Source organism: Tetrao urogallus (assembly GCF_951394365.1).
Source record: "Tetrao urogallus genome assembly, chromosome: 6".
In the NCBI taxonomy this organism is placed as follows: domain Eukaryota; kingdom Metazoa; phylum Chordata; class Aves; order Galliformes; family Phasianidae; genus Tetrao; species Tetrao urogallus.
The window spans coordinates 45,711,400-45,732,178 of NC_136819.1; the positions used below are offsets into that span (position 1 = coordinate 45,711,400).

At 34.5% G+C, this 20,779-nt stretch overlaps 1 protein-coding gene across 1 annotated transcript in view; it reads left to right on the plus strand.

Annotated features, from left to right (window-relative positions):
• The window catches only part of PPP4R4 (protein phosphatase 4 regulatory subunit 4), a gene marked incomplete at both ends in the record, with an annotated part of 62,358 nt that overhangs the window by 15,826 nt on the left and 25,753 nt on the right, over positions 1 to 20,779 (plus strand). Inside the window, 6 exons of the mRNA XM_079536741.1 lie at positions 6,895 to 6,997; positions 10,455 to 10,602; positions 11,562 to 11,635; positions 13,489 to 13,595; positions 14,774 to 14,881; positions 18,689 to 18,810. Coding sequence (XP_079392867.1) covers positions 6,895 to 6,997; positions 10,455 to 10,602; positions 11,562 to 11,635; positions 13,489 to 13,595; positions 14,774 to 14,881; positions 18,689 to 18,810 — 662 coding nt within the window. The remainder of the gene's footprint in view (positions 1 to 6,894; positions 6,998 to 10,454; positions 10,603 to 11,561; positions 11,636 to 13,488; positions 13,596 to 14,773; positions 14,882 to 18,688; positions 18,811 to 20,779) is intronic.

The following is a 20,779-nucleotide window of genomic DNA, read 5'->3' on the forward strand; positions in this document are numbered from 1 at the left end:
CTTGAAAGACAATCACTTGTGAGAATTTGTAATTTCAGGACATTTTTTCTAGTTCCCAGGATTTTTTTTTCTTTTTTTTTTCTTTAAAATGAAACAAAGTCTTAAATTAACCTTAAATTTAGGAAAAAAACAAAACAAAACAAACAAACAAACAAAAAAAACAAAAAACAAACTTGTGTAAACATTAGTTTACTTAGCAAGAGTATTCCTTAAAAAGCAATTTAGTCAGTTTTAAGCCCGTGTCTCCTTTTTTGCATAAGAAAATCTTCTCTATAAAAATCCTCGCAATAAATGCAAAGAAGATTCTCTAAGAAAGTCTTATGTGTCAAGCACCTTTTACATTACTGACAGACATTTATCAGGATTTCTAGTTTGCCTTGGCAACCACCGAACTGGAGAACAGAAATCCTGGAAGTACAATTGCTATTGAAGGATTTTGAAAAGGGCAAAATCACGTCAGATACTGAGCTTTTATATGAGGAGGAGGTTATCTGTGAATCAATCAGTCACAGCATAGAGATAGGGACCTCTGCAAGTCATCTGTTCAAATGGCTTGCTCAAAGCAGTGCCAGCTTCCCAATTGAATCTAATTTATTGTTAGATTAGGTTGCTCAGGGCTTTGTCTGGATGAGTTTTGAATGTCTCTAACTACTCTCCAACTTCTGGGCATTCTATTTCAAATGACTGATAATGCATCTTGTCTGTTTATTTTTTCTGGTTGGGTTCTAAATTTTACTGTATGGGGCAAGGAAGAAATTGTGTAGTACTGATCCATATCAGGTTGAATTTAAAAAACAGAATTACTAGGTACCTAAGTTCTGTGAGTAAATTGAAGGCACTGGATTTATATTTTCAAAGTCACCTAAAGTATATGCATTTTGTGAAAACTAAGAGTAAGACTGAAAAATGTTTTCATGTTATTTGAATGCCTCACTCATCAAAGTAGGTAAACTTTTTTTTTCCCCAACCAATGTAGATTTGGACCAACACAACTTTTTGGAATTTTGCACTGAAAATGATGTCATGATGAGTTAGTGCATTATTCCCATGCAGTTATGCATCAGAATTTCTAGTTTTATAAAACTAAATTATGCAAAGCACAGATTTTAGTGCTTGATTCAACTCTATTTAGCAAGTCATTTTTGCTGAACTACAAAGCAATAGCACTAAACAAAATCTGTTCAAGTGCTGTACTTCAGTCCTCTCTACAATGTTGTGTTCTGCTCCAGTCAGTATGTTTTTGCAGGCTAGAGCCAGCAAAGGAGTAAGATGCAAATCTTTCTCTTTCTCAAGGTCCCTTGCTGTAACATTCTCCTGGGGATCATTCAGTGGCTAATTTTTGTTCATGCTGTAGAAGGAGCTGTAGTCTTTTTTTACCTTTCCAGATACAAGTATTTCTAATTAAGTATCCATAAACTCTTTAATTTTTTTTTTCTCATTTTAAAGAATCAGTTTTTAAAATTAAGCTGAAGTTGAAAATTTGAAGCCTTTAAGTATTTACTGGAAAGATAAGAAATCTTATTGTTGACTGGGAGCTAATCTGAAAATTTGCTTGTATGGATGGAAAAAAGTAACCTGTATATAGTCGTAGAATCAATAGAATCATAGGCCCTTTCTCTGTGATTGGAAGAGAGCTTTGGGGAGCTCAAAGCAGGGTGAACTAGGGTAATATTTTCAAGGTATTGTCATGACCTCCAGGTTTGAACATATCTAAGGATAGACTCCACTGTATGCCCTGGCAACTCATTCCAATGTTTAAAGAACTCTGATGTTAAAGGCCTTTTTTTTTAATATATGTTTTAGTATTAAGGTTGAAGTGGATTTTTCTGTATTTCAGGCCCATTGCCTTTTGTCCTGTCACTAGGCTGAGAACTTATTACTGAGAACAATAAAATGTTGTAATCTCTGAATTGTTTTAGTGGACCTTCACTGGACCAGCTTCGGTCTGTCTATGAGACTCAGAGCAATTATCTTTTCCCTTGGCCTGTTGGTAATGTTCTTTATAATACATCCAGGATGCTGAAGCTTTCTTTGCCACAAGTGTAGTTACTGGGTCGTGATCAATGTGGCATCCATCAGACATCAGGGTCTTTCCTAGGCCTAGGACCTAGCCTGAACTGATCATGGAGTTGTTCCTACATAGCTGCTGGCCTTGCTTTTCCTAGTGTTGAACTCTGTGAGTTCCTTGTTGGTCTATTTCTCCAGGATATTGGCCACTCCTGGTTTTATATCATCTGCATACTAACTGAGGGTGCACACAGTGGCATCATCCAGGTCATTACTAAAAATGCTAACCAGTAATGCCTCTAGCATGTACCCCCAGGGTAAGCCTCCACTGACTGGCTTCCAGCTGGCTGCTTTGCCAGGTCAATAGTTCATCCAGTTTTCAGCCTGCAGCATTTTCCATTTATCTTGCTTGTACTTCTCTCAGTTTGTCCATGAATATGTCCATGAGAGCTGGTGTCAAAAGTTTTGCTAAAATGACATCCAACATCTGGGCCAGTTGTCTCGTTGTAGAAGCTGTCAGGTTGGTCAGGCATGATTTCCCTTTCATGAAGCCATGTTGGTTCTCTCAATCATCTTTTTGTCCCTTGTATGTTTGAAAATGGATTTCTAAGTGGATTTTATTCCAATTGTAAAGTGGTCTCCAATTGTAAGGTGATGATGTAGACATCATCATATGCAAGTAGGTGGAGAAAAACAAGCAAGAATGAGTGGAGGAGCTGAGGGGAGATGGGCCACTGCTACTTTTGCCCTTGAGAAATACCAGGTTTTTAATGAACCTTGTTGAGTTGCTCTTATATTGCTGGCTTGCAGTGGTCAGCTGGCATTGCAGAGATAGTGAGAGATAGGATGGGAGTGTTCAGGTGTGAGAGTTGTCATCCCAGGATGACAATTCCCAGCATTGTACATTCACTGGGATCTCCTGATGGATGAGCTCAGAAGATGACTCCTGAAGTTTCATATTTAAATTGTATTATCTGTAAGGTTTTTCCTTGCACAAAAAAGATTGAGCTAAATTGCTACTAAGTATAGGGCTCTGTTAATGTTCTATAATTAGCACAGTTAATGAAGGAATAGCACCCGCATAATAGTATTTGACTGAAGAGAATAACTGTTTAGTATTTATTATTAGAAAAATATCTTAATCTGAATGTTTAGCAATAGTTCTTTAATCCTAAATGCTTTAACACTTAAAGGAGAAGGAATCTATGGTGCAGCTTTTTTGGTAGGAATAGAAGAAAAATCTTCCACAGTTGGAAAATTACAGGCTGTGTAGGTGTTGAAATGCCTCCTGCTTCACATTGTTAATTGGCAGCAGACCAAGTGCTCAGCATTTCTGTTTTAAAGGGGAACACTGCCCTTTTCTTTGTATTTCTGACTGATGAAACTGGTTGTATTTTTTTAGTGGTTAGGATTTTCTTCTACCTTGATACAGACTGAATGAAGTATTCAGAAAATTATCAAGTTATCTTGACCTTTTATATTATTACTGGATAATATAAAGGTATGCATCTTTTCCTTGCTGAGACTGCAAGCTGCAGTGAAGGATGTGGGCCTCCTCTCCCATGACCCTTTTCCACTTTGGGGGCCCTGGCTTTCCCAGTTTTGCTTTAAAACTTAGCTGGAATTAGCGTGTAGTATACAGAGAAATCTGCCATGCATATGAAAGACTTTAATATTCATTTAATTAAAATATCTAATAACATAATTTTGAATAATACAACAATAATGAAAGCTGTGAATAGATTATTTATTAATTTAAATCCCTTTTCAGTGGCTGACATAACACTGTTCTATCACTGAGTTTAGATGATACCAAGAAACATGTTTTTATTGAGAGACCTTGCACATGTTTCCTAATAAAATTGTAGGGATGCTAACATTATAATCAGTCTGAAAATCTGTACTTTTATTCATTATCAATGATTTTGAATGGTGCTAATAAGGGTTTTGTTTTAACTTTGCTCTGACAGAATTTGTCAACCATTTTGTGTTTACAGACAACACTTAAAAAAATAAAGCCATAAAATTGGCTCCTCAGACTTTTTCAAGGAAACCCCCTTACCCCTTAGCTTAATTTTGATTAATCAATAGTAGTCTTAACAGAAGATTAAAAAAATAACAAAAGTGCTGATAACTTCTTTTTCAGTTAGAATAGATACTTATAGATATCAGAATAGATATTCTGATAGATATAGATATCTTCGGAATAGATATTTATAAACAACAGCAGCAACAGCAAAAAGAGGTACATTGAAAGAGGAAAAGAACCTATATCCAGAAATATAGGAAATGTTAGTTGTTTTTGTTCTCTGTGAAATGTGAACCTTGAAATTATGTACCTGAAGTTATATTATGTATATATATATATACATATACATACATATATATATATATAATATATATTATGTACCTGAAGTTATATACCTGAAGTCCTATTTGCAAGCAATTGAACTTTGTTTATTAAAGTTTTGTGACTGGGTTCTGGAATTGTGGATTTAAGTGTACCTCTTAAATATTTTACTAAAACTTTATGATAGTTGAGAAGAGTGAGGAATTTCACATGATACTAAGTTGTAGAAAACGATTTTTTAAATTGACTGCTACTGCTGTGAAGAAAATGGAAAGCGAAGGAAGAGAAACTGGTCAAGACTGAGGTATTGGAGTTAAGGTGGTTTTAAGACCACATGATAAATCAGTGGCATGGAACTCAGAATCTGCTGACCTTAACTTTGTTAGCTTTTCTTCTGATCACATTCTCTCTGATAAACTAAGAGGGATGAATTATGTATAAAAATGTGAAAAAGGTGGATTTACCAGAAAGGAACGTTTTTGAATTTCTGTTGACAAAAAAGCATGGTTCTTAATATTTTGTGGTAACATACGTGGTCACAGACTTCACAGAAAAATTGTCCCACAATCTGAAGTTTGCATGATTTCATCATAAGTTTTTAACTTACAGACTTCATTAAAAAAAAAAAAAAAAAAAAAAAGAAAGAGAGAGAGACCTAAAGACAATAGCATGATTCCCACTATCTGGAATGGAAAGTCTTTATTGGGGCCCGAGGTTTTCAAAGGTTAGGTTCCTTACGCACAGTGATGGTTTGCAGTTGATGAGTTGATGAGTTCAATAGTTACTCCTGTCTGCAGGATGGTAACCGAGCACAGAAGTGGGCCTGTTGTGTATGTTACTTTCCAGCTTGCAGAGATTGAATGAGAATAAAATACTTCTGTTAGGGTATGCTAGTCTGGATTGATTTTAAGCAGAGCTTTTATATTTGCTTCTTGCTTGTTATACAAACATCCTTGTTTTTTAAAGCGTGTTTGTATGCACTTAAGAAAACAGATTTAAATCGGCCTTCTTGAATGTATCTATAAATAACTATCATTTCCCCTCAGTTTTTTGAAATATATAAATGTTCAGGATTATTTAGCGTGAGTGCAACGTGTAAAACCATTTTTAAATTTTTAGCTCTAATAGACTATTGTGTAAATCTACTTTATTGTGATGAATTGGTGTGCTTAGACCTAGTGATAAGCTCATGTGTTCAAGTAAGACAACTGCAATGACTATCAGATGGGGAGTACTATACTAAGAATATAGAAATATTCTTAAGAAGCTTTACTATGACTTCCTTTTTAAAAATGTATGTATAATTGTATTGTACACTTAATTGTAATGTTACATTGTAAGAAAAATGCTCATGTGTGCATGGTTGAGCGTAGTGTGCATATTTAAAATAGAGCTTCTTAGCTGCTGGAACAAATTTGAATTTGTTTAGAAAAGCAGATTTTATCGCTTGAAGCAGAGGAAAGTATGTACTGATATCAAGTTTTATTGTTAATTTTGGTATCCAGTTATATTTGAACATGTTTCTTTTGGATTCCATTTTGGAAATTTATCAGCTTGGGTAGTTTTTGTTCTCATCTTGTGCATTTTCTTCATTGATACCTATACCTACCATTACCTACCGTTTCCTTCCCATCTGTCTTATGTTGTTGTGGTTGTTTTTTTTCTTCTCTCTTTTTTCCTCTTTTTGTTCCTGTTTAAACTGTGGGATATCATCCAGAGACATAGGTTAAGGAAAAATGTAAAAGATCTGTAATCTAGTCAAGCTTTTGCATGCTTCTTTAATCAAGTTTGATAACATACATCTGATTTCCCTTAAAAATGCAAAAGGGGTAGGTTTCTGTTACAACATGTATCTTCTTCTCTCTCTTCTTCTCTCTCTTCTCTCTCTTCTTCTCTCTCTTCTCTCGTGTCATTAGTGATAGGACCAGAGGGAATGGCTTCAAGCTACAGCAGGGGAGATTCAGGCTGGACATTAGGAAGTATTACTTTTCAGAAAGGGTGGTCAGGCACTGGAATGGACTGCCCAGGGAGGTGGTGGAGTCACCGACCCTGGGAGTGTTCAAGGAAAGGCTGGATGTTGTGCTGAGGGACATGGTTTAGTGGGAGCTACTGGGAATAGGTGAACGGTTGGACTGGATGATCTTGAAGGTCTTTTCCAACCTTGGTGATTCTATGACTCTATGATTCTTTCTTCGTATGCTTTGTCACCTGTATAAAAGAGAAGCTCCATAAAATCACTGCCTCGACCATCCAGTTTTAAAAAAAACATCTTCAAGGTTTTTGTATGCTTTTTTTTTCCAAAGCTACCCTAAAAATTATTACATTCCATATTAGAAATTATACATTACAGCTTTTGTGATTGAGATGCTTTTAGTGCTGTTTTCTACTATTTATCTAAAAAAGATAATGCTTGATAATAATTGATGTATTATATGAATAACCTAAGGAGGGTGGCAGAGGGCTGTTTTCTCTTTTTAAATAAAAGTTGTGAACTTGCAATAGTCTTAGAAAGTAATCTGTATACGTATTTTTGTAAGTTCTGGCCAGGATGTCCAAGGAACAAGTGTGGTGGCAAATCTTCCAGTCCTGATGCGACAGAATCCTGCAGAAACACTCCGTCGAGTTTTACCAAAAATCCGAGTAAGTTTGTGTATAATGAGGCTTGAATGTATCTTTTTCCAACAGTACTTCAAAGAGGCAAAAAAAAAAAGTCCTTAGTACTTATATTGCAAACTTGCTCGGAGAGCTGTGCCTATCAGATCTTCCCTATTAATTGACTGAACTGAAGTAGTATTGCAGATAGTAGTATCTGTTTTGAAAAGTGTTAGTACAGGAAAAGAAAGCAGAAATAATACTGTTTATGTGTTCTGAAGATTTATCAATGCTTTGACAGCTTTTTGAGAGCTCTTTCTGAGGCCCAGCCAGTTGCACTGGTTCAACTTTATGTTCTCAACCTCATTCCATCCAACATCCTGCTATCCAGAAAAGTATGCTTCGCTTTTAGTTGCCCTAAGATTCATGTGCTGCTCTCCACATTTTTAGTAAGCTACTGTTGGCTGTGGTAAATGCATGCTGTCCATATAATGTTAAACAGTAATTCCATACACCTATTTATTTGTATAAGGGATATTTTAAGAAAAAAATGATCTCTGTTTCTCCTCTGTCTCTACTGTAGCATGGAAGACATGAAAAAGTGCATTTAAGATGTGGTTTTAGGAGCAGCTTCAATCAAATGAGACTGCATTACTGAAGCAGATGTTAATTCCTATTTGCTATATATAGCTATACAAGGCAGTGTTAGCAGTTAAGACTTTGAATATGTTAGCGTGTTTTTTAGAGTGTTTTTCAGTGATTCTAAGACTGTATATTACTTTTGGCTATCAAAATATCTGAAAGCTTATTTTGATAACAGCAAATTGCTGATTTATCTTTATCCTTTTCCTTTTGTCAGGGTATTGTCAGTCTTCTACTTGTACTGTTAACATTTTGTTTTAGAGCAGTCTCTGGCCAGGTCTCACACAACTGACCATTTTGATTTAAGCCTGTTTCTAATTTATATAGATTGGCAGCCAAAAGACCATTGTGCTTGTGTGAAGCTATTTGGGTGAATGTGCGCTCTATGTGGGGAAAATAGGTAGAAAATCACATGGATTGCTTGTAGAAATTGTTTTCAAAGCACTGTGTTCATAATATTACGGACAGTGTCAGTAACAAGAAACAGAAGAAAGTGCGTGTTATTGTTTTTACTGTGTCAGATATTGCGTTTTTCCATCAAGGACATTTTCAGGCTATGCTTCCTTAGTGTTAATAAACTGTTGTTTTTATGCATTTATATAAAGGAAAAATATTAATATCAGTGTTGAGATTAAAAAAAAAAAGCTGTTGAAAATGAAAATTCTGGTTCAATTCTGCAACAAAATAATTCTTGCATATATGAACAGAAAATAACAATGTGGAACCATGGTAGTCTTTGCCTCTTTCTTTAATAAAATATCTATTATGGAAATACAATTTTCAGTTCATAGTTTTCTATATAAGAATGGAGGAAAAAATCCAAATATGGTCATTAGTATGATCAGGGCCTGAGGCCTGGAGAATATCTAACAGCATGCTGGGAATTAGATCTTTGTGCATACAGATCAGGAGGTACTTAATTACTTTTAAAAAGTGTCTTCCTCCATAAAGGACACTTTATTGAGAGCACTGTGTGAAGAAATAAGATTTAGAAACCGAAGACAGAAAAATGGTGAATGAAGGAGTCACTGTTAATAATAACTATAATCAATCTTTAATCAACTAACTGTGAAAAGCAATGTGTTCTTCATCATGCAGTGTCTTAAATCTAAACTGAATGCCTTTCTAGATGGTAAATGAAATGAATCTTAAGTTAGTGGTCTCTAGGCAGAGGGAGAGAAGTGAAATATAATGGCTCCTTTAATATAAAAGGTCTAAATCGGAGTGCTCCTTTTAGCTTTAAACCTTACAAATAGTATTTGTATAATCTGGTTATATATGTGCAGTGAAGTCTTATCATCGACAGTATGCATGTAGCTCTTTTGATCATTTTGGAAGTGTTTTTGAACAAGTGAAAACCAAAATTGTATGCTCAGCAACATTTGTATTACAAAATCCATAGTTCCTTATTCTTGGCTGTGGACGTAGCAGCAATGGAGAAGCAAAGACAGAGAGTTTGTGGAGAAAAGAGGGTGGTTCCCAAGGTTATTGAATGCAAATATTTTATCATACTTAGATCAGGATGATCCACAATGCTGTGTTTTGTGTTTGGCTGTTGGGTTTTTTGTTGTTGTTGTTTTTGCTTTTTTTCCTGCAGAAATAAACAAAGCTGTTGAGAAGTAATGAACTATGAGCTACACATTTGCTGTACATTTGCACATGCACAATGGTTGACATTTGTGTAATGAAAACTTTCTTGTTCTACTCTGAAGTAAGCAAGCAACTAATCATTTCTCAGATTATCTCTGCAAGCTGTATGTTCTCAGCATAATTCACCTGTGTAATGCTTAGGTGCATAGTGGATGTTTTCTTGAACCTTTAGCTAAGATTATCAGTATTTTTTAATATGTGACCTGAGAAAGCACTTTATTTCTAGCACATTAAAAATGAGAAAAAACCTTATATAGAGTACTGAATAGAAAATACAGGCTTTTAAGTTGCAATCTTGAGCTTGAAATCACTTGTAAAATGGTTGTAATGTTGTAGTAGTAGAGTAATGCATTTAATTTTCTTGTGAGGCAGAAGGATACAGTAAGAGAAGTAAATAGATGGAGTTTTCATGAAACTAATAGATGTCTTCATACTTGCAATGAATGCTATGTCCTAGAATGAATCCTGCGAGCTCTTTGCAAACAAATGTTAAATTTAAATTTGCTTTTTGTTTCATTCTGCAAATTTAATAATATTTTCATATTATCTGTGTTTGACTTTGGAACTGACGCTTTTAAAGACAACCCAATAGTTTTCTTATTTCTCATATGTTAAAGCTGAGTGCTAGTAGTGCCAAGCTACCTGCATAAATATTCTGGTACATCCTGCTCTATGTTATTATCTGTGTATATGTATGTGGGTATGTATATGTGTGTGCATATATATATATATATGTGTATACGTGTATATATGTGTGTGTGTGTGTGTAATATATGCATACACAGTAATTTGTGTTCCATGTTGCCTGGCAAGGAATGAAATTTGAATTACATTCTGTTATGTTAGTATTACTCACTGGATGAATGAAATATCTCTTATAATTCATATGCACAAATAGCAGAAGTGAGGTTGTTGTCTGGTCTGTTCTTACATCTCAGTTTATGTTGTAGAAAAATCCACTATTATGTATTGATGAAATTGAAAGTTAGAAAATATATTTTAATTAACTTTATTTTTCTTAAAAGGTTCTTGTAGTATCAGATATTATAATATCTCCAAGTAATTGTTGTTAAGAGAAAATAATTTCTAGCCAATTTTGTAGTTTACTCAGGTTCTTGCATACTGATTCTTAAAATGAATGTTTTTCAGTTCTAGTGTTCTTTCAGTGCATTCTGCCTTGTGTTCTAAATTGATATAATTTCTAATTATGCAGGAGGTGCTGCATGTTGCAGGAGTGGAAATGCAGTTAACAGCTGCTGTTTCATTTTTAACTGTACTGCAAGATGAATCGGTGTCCATTCATACATACTCCCACTCCTTCCTACACATCATTCTCCAGAACTTGGAACACAGGGATGCAGGTCAGGGCTGTGTAGCTGTGCTTATGGTGACTGATTACTTTTGTGTGTTTCGTTTCCTTAGTGACAGTACAATACTGTGTAAAGCAGTAAGCAACTTTATATCTAGACTTGCATGAAATGAAATACTTATGCGTGCTGACCATGTACACACTGATATTTAAAAGTAATTGTTGCTACTGATTGAAATGATCAGAAACAGTTTACTTGAAAGACTAAATCTAAAAGTTGTTACAGAGTCCAAACTTCTACTAAGTAGCAGAATTCTGTGGAGGAGACAATTGTGAGAGAAGGGTTGATGTTTCTTCTGTGATGATTACATTTCTCTTAATTTCTTTGACACTATTTTTGGGATTCAAAAGAAAAAAGGCCTTTTATAAAACTAGAAAGATTTATAAGAAAAGATTATGCTTCTGAATGAGGAGGATTTTCTTTTCAAAACAGAGTAATTATTTTCCCTTCTAAGAATTAAAAACGCAGAGGAATACAAACAGAATTTGCTTCTTAGCTATCTTGCTTCTTAATCATAGAGTCAAGGAATGGCATGGGTAGGTAGGATCCTTAAATACCATCTGATTCCAACCCCCTGCCATGGGCAGTGACACTTCCACTAGACCAGGTGGCCCAAAGCCCCACCTGATCTGGGCTTGAACATCTCTAGGGATGGGGCATCCGCAATCCCTCTGAGCAACCTACTCCAGTGCCTCACCACCTTCACACATATCTAAATCTACCCAGTTTTATTTTAAAACTGTTACTCCTTGTCCCGTCCTTCTGCAGTCCTTCTGCAGCTTTCCTGTTGGCCCCTTTAGATACTGGAAAGTCACAATGAGGTCTCCCCAGAAACTTTTTTTTTTTCTTTTCCAATCATCTCTTCAAGAAGTAATTTTGTAAAATGGATGGGTGTATTCTTATATTCATTATATGTACAGCATAAAGTATAGCTCATTTCTTTCTGACAGGTGTCAGCAACGCATGGCTAGAAACTCTTCTTGCTGTAATAGAAGCTTTACCCAAGGAGACTATCAGACATGAGGTAATAATATTGTAGCAACGTTGAATTGTTTGGGATGGAAGAGACCTTAAAGATCATCTAGTTCCAATCCCCCTGCCACTGACAGGGTTGCCAGATGCTAAATCAGGCACCAGATCAGACTTCCTGGGTCTCCATCCAACCTGGTTCTGAACACCTCCAGGATGGCATCCACAACTTCTCTGGGCAGCCTGTGCCAGCACCTCACCACCTTCTCAGTGAAAAATTTTCTCCCCATTTATGCTAACTGCAAATAAAAGATTGTAGTTCCCTGCCATCTCATTCACACTGGTAAGATTTGTGGCAGTTTTGTGCCTGTGAAAACAGTAGTGCTTGCAGAACATACAAAAGGGGAATGTGCTGAAGCAATACAGGAAGATCACCTTGAAAAGTTTTAGTATTCTTCAGAGGATAAAGTTTGTGTGTTTTGTAACACTTCCTTTACACTTAGTATTTTTAGTAACATATTTTCATGTATCCTGTTCTGATTTATGGGATAGTATTACATTATGTGTGGTGAACAGAAATTCTGGATCATTCTTCTGAATGGAACTGAATGCTAGAGATGCATTTCATCGTGTGCTTCAGTTATTCTTGATGTACCAAAAACCTAAAGCCCTACAAGCGCTTAATTTGTCATTTGTGTATCTTTAGGAAGCAGAAGGAAATAGATCATGTTTCCCCTTTAGTCAACTAATTTATTTAGTTTTATTTTGAGAATTTGTATTTTATTGTTAAGGTTAAAAGCTTTGAGACTGATAATTTTACTGTATTTAGAACTATATAGAGTTGTAAATATGTGATCATTTCTGTGGTTTAAAAATACTCATTAAAATTAGTAATTAGAATCTGAGACTGTTGAAAAATAAGCTTCTAAAGGTAAAAAGAAGTTACAGTCAGCTCCAAAACCTAGTTAGAGTTACTAATGTAGTGTGTTTGCTTTCATATTCAAAGATCAGATGAGTAATAAACTGTTTTCCATATAACTTATGAAATATTTGTTTATGAAGTATTACAGTGAACCTAACTTTTCTCACCTGAGAATTTCAGCTAGTAAGGAGAGAAATGCTTTAACAATATTGTTAAAGCATTTGCTGCCCTGTGTATATGTTATCCTTTTGTGGAGCTATGCCATGAGACTGAGTAAGGAACTCTGGCAGACTGCAGGACTACAGACTCTGTAATGCTTTCCCTGGCATGGCCTGTATTTCCATGGTTATTTCTGGGCCAAAAACAATATATCTTAATGTGGAGTTCTGCACATCTTAGTTTGTGGCACCATAGAGGTGATCCAACAAATGACAGCACAGCTCCAGTTAAACATAGAGGTTTTCTGAATCTACGTAGGAATGAAACCTTTCCTTAGTTATGCATAAGCAAGGGAAATTCTTGCTTCACAGCTTCACATTAAAGCTGATGTTTCCTGAGGAAAACTCATGAAAAAGAACCTCAGCATTACTTTTCCATTCTCTACCTACTTTTTTGTTGTTGTTAGCAGGACATATTTAACAGCTGTTATGAAAATTAACAGCTAATAGCTATAAATATTCATATACAAACTTAGTCTCAAAATAAAACACAAGTAGACAGATGTAAAACTCTGGCTGTGATATCAGTCGTGAACTGCAATTAGGGCCAAGATATCAGTTTAATGTGCTATAATTAACTGAATAATAAAAGCAGGTTTTCAGTAGACTATTAATGTAAAAATGCATTATTATTTTTAGTACTAATTAATTTCATGAGAGGAGTAGATGACATCTGGTATATATGTTTTTCTATATTTTTAAAATATATTTTTAAGGAAGGGGAATGCATAATTTACCTGTGACATTTCTTCTTTTTCCCTTGTGTAGATCCTGAATCCACTTGTTTCCAAGGCACAGATTTCTCAAACACTTCAGTCACGCTTAGTTAGTTGTAAAATCATGGGAAAATTAGCTAACAAATTTGAAGCTCACATGTGAGTAGATTGTATATGCATCTTCATTGCATAATGTGAATCAGTATTTGTTTGTGGACAAAAGTTACCGAGAGAAAACTATTGCAAAAATCACATGTTTTTCTTACAGATTTCTTTGTCAAGATAGTAATAAGTAATAACAAAATGTTCACTGCAGCTTGTATGTTCTTCCACAGATTGATGTGGGTACCATTTTCATGTCACTCTTGTTTATTGTTCTTATTGCTAGAAAATAAGACAGTGGATGTCTCTGCAACTTGTGGAGACAAAACACAATTGCCTTTCATGAGGAGAAAGCCTCCTCAGAATTCTTCCTAGCATCTTGTCTTCCCAAACTTCATATGTAGATATATATATATATATATATATATATATATATATATATATATATATATATATATGTATTTCAATCTATGCATGTGGAGATGCATTAAGAGCCACTATTTTTGCCTAGTAATATCCAGTTCCTAGATTCAGTGTCTGTGGGTTTGGACAGTGGTGCAAAATAGGGAAAGTAAACTTGAACCTCTTATCTGCCCCAAGTGGTTGGTACAGCACATTTTTGAAGGGTTTATTCAGTCTTATGATAGTAAAATATTTTCACCAAATGTGTTTCCAATCCGTGGACCCATTGCATTGTGTGAATGCTGATTTGGAATGTCCTTGGTTTACATGGGAAAAGATTAACTCATGTCCAAATCAGTAGAGCTGTCCTATTTTTCAGCATGATTTCTGACTCAATAAGCAACCTTTTATTAGCTTTCTCTTTTATTCTGTACTTTCTGCTTTCAAAAAAGGACAAGATTAATTAGGATTTGCACTTCCATTTATATAATTTGTGGTATTCTTACAGTGTGTTCAAAAACTGTTCTGAAGATAGTTATTAAATGAGGACAGCTGGAAATGAGGACAGCCTACCTCCTATTTCCATAGTGTAGACTACAGTAGGTGAAATATGAGCAAATTACAGTGATTGTAAATAATCCTTTTTCTGTTAGTATATATTTGTGTCTGATGTATAGTTTACAATTTCAAGTTTTCAAAAAATCATTTGCCACCCACGATAAATTAGTAAAAAATAGAATTGGTGTTAGAAGTCATATATAAATAAAATGTGAATGCTATGGATTCTATATATTTTTGTTCTATATATTAATCAAAATTGTTTGTGTTTTTAGAGTTAAAAGAGAGATTCTTCCATTGGTAAAATCACTGTGCCAGGATGTAGAATATGAAGTAAGAACTTGCATGTGTCGGCAACTAGAATATATAGCTCAAGGAATAGGGTAAGTACAATTTGCATACTTCTAATTGCAAAATCGAAAATAGTAATGGTAATCTAAAAATTCATTTTAAGATTTCTAACTTAATTCATGCATTCTCAGTAAGGTATTTGGAATGTACAACTTTTTTCTTAGAGATTGTGGTTGGCTGTTTTATATTTTCAGGTTGTAGTTTCTTTGTGATAGTAGAACTGCAGAACCATACAAAGAATGCTTCCTGTGCCAGGAGTTAAAAAAAAGCAGTACGTGGTTTTACAGACTTGAAGAAATAATGAAGTGAGTTTCTTTGTGCCATGTTGCAAAGGTGGATAGATCAAATCTCAGTAGTCCTCTGGCCTTTCCAGCTATGAATTTATGAGCAGATTCAGGGATGAGGCTGAAACTGAAATGTAATTTGAGAGCTACTGTAAGAAAGCACTTCCGTTTGTTAGCACTCATGCTTGTGGAAATTATTTCTGTGCCTGTAGAATATTTTTTTTTAAATTATGAAGTATGTTGTGATTTAGATGCTGAACTATAAACAAACAAAAAAAGCCCAAACCAGCACTACGAACAGAAAACCACAAAAGCACCAGAAAACTTGCAAACAATGCTATTTACCTCTCAGCCATGAAATATCAGAAAAGCGCATGTTTAGGCTGTGTTTTAGTGCACTCGGATATAGGAGTGGATATTCACAGCAAGACCAAAGCATTGTGGTACTGCACTTAATTTCACATTGTTTAGGTGAAGTCATGCAGAACAGTAATTTCTAGGCTCTCAGGTAAAAAACTTTTCTTCATCATGTATGGAATGATTTTATATTTGTGCTTTAAGCAGCTCTACTGCAAGATCGTTGCCCTTCAAAAGGTCAAATATTGTGAATTAATTTCAAAAGAATATTATTCATTTTTATTCATAACTAAGTAGTATTATTAATTTGCTTTTATATTTAATTTGTTTTATAATGGTAAATCATTGTAACATTTTTCCATACTGAACAGCCTTGGATTTGAAAGAACGTATGATAGAAGAAAAGAACGGCTGAATTGGTTGATAATTTTGAACTTAAAATTTAACACACACTTTACTGAACTGAGGTTCCAACTAATTTGATATCACATTTATTTTTATTGCATGTATGTATCTCATGTACCATTCTGTATCTTAAGACTGAGTTCTGTTTCATAGGAGACTAAAGATGTGTAAAAGGAGAGGGTTCTGTGTATTTTCAGGAGCTGATCATGGTTTTTCTTATTCCAGAACTGTAGTTTTGTAGGGAGTTGTTGTCCCAACTGTCATATTAGAAATCTTTCAATGTCACCAAAATAAAGACATAAAAATTAGTTTTCAGAACGTCTTTTTTTTTTTTCTTTTTTTTTTTTTCCCCTCCCTCTCCACTGTGCCTTCATCTGGGATATGGTCCTTTACGTTTGACCTCTGGCTCTCCCTATGTTGTATGATCTTCTCCACTCGTCTTCCTTCCTTTTTTCTTGTTTGTTTGATACCACTATATATATGTGTGTGTGTGTGTATGTATATACACACATATATATGGTTTTGTTTGTTTGTTTGTTTTTGCTGTTTCCTTATGAGATGCAGTCTACATGTCCATGGATTCCTCTGTTAACCTCTGCTATAGTCAGGAGCTGGGAGGTAATCATATGAATCTGTCTTTGAAAATGTTTTGTGACCAATTGCAAAGCAAAGTATATATTTTTAAATGATGTAAGGGCTATTTTGAATAAAATAACTCTTATCTAGAATATGGGTATGGTTACAGAGCATTGCTTTCACATATGACTGGACAATTTTTAGCGTTTTAAAAAGATCATAGCTGCACGGATTTTCTTGACCTGTGACTCAGTCTGTCGAGAAGAAAATGGTTTTCAGTAGTAGCTTTCAGGCAGCACTTTTATGAATCTGTGTATTTGTTCTGCTGTTTTGTTATAAGATAGATACATAAGCACACAAGTGCTGAAATAAGAATGCAATGTGTTGTGTTTGTGTTGTTTTCCTCATTCCTCCTCCAAATGCTGTTTAATTTCAAGATATTCTAAGACCAAGAAAGAAGAAACAAAAAATTGTTTTTGTACGTAACAAGAAGGCAATACATCATACCAATAAATGACCTTTTTGGAAGGGAAATAACATTTTCTGCATGCTGTTGAGTGTCTTTAAAGTTAATCAAATTGAATGTCTTATACTTGGGTGAGGAAAGACTAAAAACAACATAGGTATTGTCCAGTGGCAAATGGCAGTATTACTAGCAATTTACCCAACGTTAATGTAGTGACTTAATAGAGCTAAATGCATAGCTATCAATTAGGGGTCCATTGTGAATGATTTTCCTTAATTCTTTCCTCTCCACTGTCTGTTTTTACTATTTATGTATCTTTATACACTGCTTTCTCTGTCATTTTTATGCCTGATGTCATCATAATGATTTAGATACTTTAATCTCATGGAGATGGCAAACTGTATTTTCAATGTGTAAACTGTTGCTGTGTTTTACGTTGAGGATGAATAGGTAGTAGGGAAATAAAGACAAAATAATGGAAATGAGCATGTTTTCTTGTATATGATGAAGGCACAGTGTGACAGCAGATTCAAGACCTGTTGTTACTGTTTAATGATGTTATTACTAAATTGTGTCACGTAATTTTCTTGTAATACAATATAAACAAAATCTAAAAAAAATGATTAATCGTCTGTTTGGAAGAATGCTATTTAAGTAATAAACTCTACAAGGCACAAATTAGCTGGTGCTAATTACTTGTAAAATTTGAAAATGTTTCTATTCACTTACAAAGCAAGGAATGGTCTGATTGGGTGTTCTTATTTGTTAAAATGTGTCAGCCTAGAGACTGCAATTAGTTTTATATTAAAAACTGTGACTGAAATAACAGAGTCTTAATTCTCTGCATATAGTTGCTCAAAGAGTAGAACATAGCTTAAATTTTGCCATTTTGGTTAATGTCCGTGTATATAGTTTTATCATGTTTCTCTGCAGTTTTATATTTTGGACAGTATTATAAACACTGAGGGCCGTATTTGTGGCTATTTTAAATTGCTGAAGTCCCATTGTGATGCTTACAACAGTTTTCACCAATGGCTGGGCAGACCAAGAGCTCATTCATGAGAGCACAACAAAGTGGACTTCTTAATTCGAATACATACAAATTCAAACACTTGAAAATCTTGACTTCTATTTAAAAAAAAAAGAAAGATAAGTTTCTATATTGAAACTCTTTCATTCCTTCTTGTGATGAAACCCTTTCATTACAACGTTAAAACAAGCCTAAAAGCCAGTATTTTTAAGGGTGAGTGAGGAAGCTTCATGTTCTCTGAGCAGCATTTGCTTACCCTTTGCAAAGAAGGCTCTTCTTTGGTCTTCAAAGCGTAAGATTTCTAGATGCTTCAGTCCCACTGGACATGTATTTAATCATTTTGACTTTGGAATTGACTCATTTAGAATTTCATTGAGGAGTTCCTGAATATTTGATCAGAAGTTTTCTTAGTGACATAGTGAAATAGCTGGAATCCTTTGAATTTTTTCAGGTTGCATTTTCTCTGATCTTTTTAAAGTTAATTTGAATGCTTTTCTTAGTGATGTATTTTTTTTAGTGATGAAGTTTGTATTTTAAGTCCTGAGATGAAATGTATATTTCTATTTAATTTTCATTTTCTTACAACTTGGTCAATTTTTCCTTCCTGAACACCCTAAAAATAACTAACTCAATATTTCAGGATAGTTTCAGAATTCTGTTTTGTGATTGCAGCTTTAATTTATTATATGTTTTCTCTTTAAATGCTTGCCTCAATCTGCAGGACAGAACTAACCAAAACTGTAGTGCTTCCTGAATTAGTAGAGCTGGCAAGAGATGAGGGCAGCAGTGTACGCCTTGCAGCTTTTGAGACATTAGTGAATCTGCTTGATATGTTTGACTCAGGTAAGGACTTCATTTGGACCTAGTAGCCCAGTTTTTAACTCTTCAATGCATCTTATAAATGTAATTGAATCTTTGTTCTATCTGCATTTTTAACACATTTCTGATTTTATTTTTTCTCTTTTATCCTTGATGTATTTTGTGTTTTGCAGTGCTTTAGTTTTTTAAGAAAAGTGAACCAGGTGTCCACAAAAGCTGTTATTTTCTTAGAATAAGTTAGAAGTATTCTAACTTATTATCTTCTTCTTATCTTCTTCTTAGAAGTTTCTAATATAATGAAATGAAGCGAAATTAGTAAAACTAGTGTACAAGTGATAGGAGTATTGGGTTGCTAGTATTTACTTGATGCTATTATACATAGCATAACACAAAGTGTTATTTCAACATATGCAGATATTTGTGGGTTTATTTTGTTGTTGGGTTTGGCTGTTTTCTGTTTGTTTGTTTTTGGGTTTATTTTGCTATTAACTGTTTTTTTGCCTCTTAATTGAAGTAAAGTTTGTCATAACTACAGACTGCAGCTCCTGAAGCCAGGCTGATGCAATGATGTAAAATTTATGTGTGTGTCGATAAACTTTGCAGTTTTTAACAATGCTACATGTTGAACACATTCATAAATTTGGGGTCAAAAAATAATTCTTCATGTCCAATAAATTGAAGTGTGCACAACTGATCTATTTAGCAGATCTAAGAATTAGCAATTGCTGTTTAAAGCACAGTAAACTTGTGGGTATGTGGTAATGAAAGCTTTCTTCTTTGCAGCAAGGAAGTATGTGTGTTATATAAAGCTTTTCATTGTATTTAAAGTGGAAAATGTAAATTCTTGTAATTTTTCAGGTGCTCAATGTCTTTCCTCTAAACAACATGAATATTTCATGCTTCTCAGCATGTAGGGGTGCCTCTTTGTTGTCTTTGGTACTCTTAGTGATGGTGAGGTGTCCACATTCATGGTGCTGGAGTTCCTATCACAATTCAGTTCAGCAATGATTGAGCAAATTTTAAGAAGAGTTGCTGGCTACTCTCCCATAAGGGAACGTTCTGGGTAAATGCAGTGCCTTGTTCTGCATTCTGTACCAAATTTTTCAGGGCTATGTGTAAGACAGTGGTAGGCAGATTTTCTGGCTCAATGTCAGTTGTATTCTCTGCTGCTTTTGTACAAACTGAACAAGGGGTAAGGAAGTGAAGTACATGAAAGATCCTGTTTATAATGTATATGAAGAAAAGTATATTATAAGCTCCACGAGTGGTTGATGATCATTGTTCATTAATTGCCAATTTCTTCTTTATGCATTTTCCAACCTCTTCAGTTGTTTATCTTCATTAGTAACTGTATTTTGCACTGTATTTCCCCCTCCCACTCTCGTGTTACTGACTGTACGTCCTGATAGAGAAGTGAGGAGCAAATATTTACTTTACAGGAACATGGTGATGAATTACTAAAATACATGACTGCTTATAAGCCATATGGAGAAATACATAAAGAAATAAGATTTGGGGGAGAATGTCATCAATGGACTTTTTAGCAGTTAGTGCTTAAATTAGCAAGTAAGCTGGTAGGTTAACTTTCAAATTCTTGAGCCATTCCGTTTATACTGTCATGTTTTTGCTTCTTTTTGTTCCTGCCCATCTTTCCCCCACCTTTCCAATTGCTACTGCTTCTATGAAAAAGGTATGAAAAAGGAAAAATTAAGAAAAATAGATTAAGACTTCTTAACAGGTTTGCAAGGAACGTGCCTGCAGGTGTTTGGTTTGCATAGGCTTTTGTTTCATGGCCGAAATACAAAGCAAACTTATCAAGGTAGATGACTCAATGTTGTATCCTAGGGATTTCTCTGGCAATATCACAGTGTTTCTTCATGTCAGCATAAATACTTTGTTCATCCATTTGTATTTGCTGAATATTAGAGTTAAATTATCATTAAAAAAAAAATCCAAATCTATTTAAAATTTGAATATCTTAAAATACATTGCT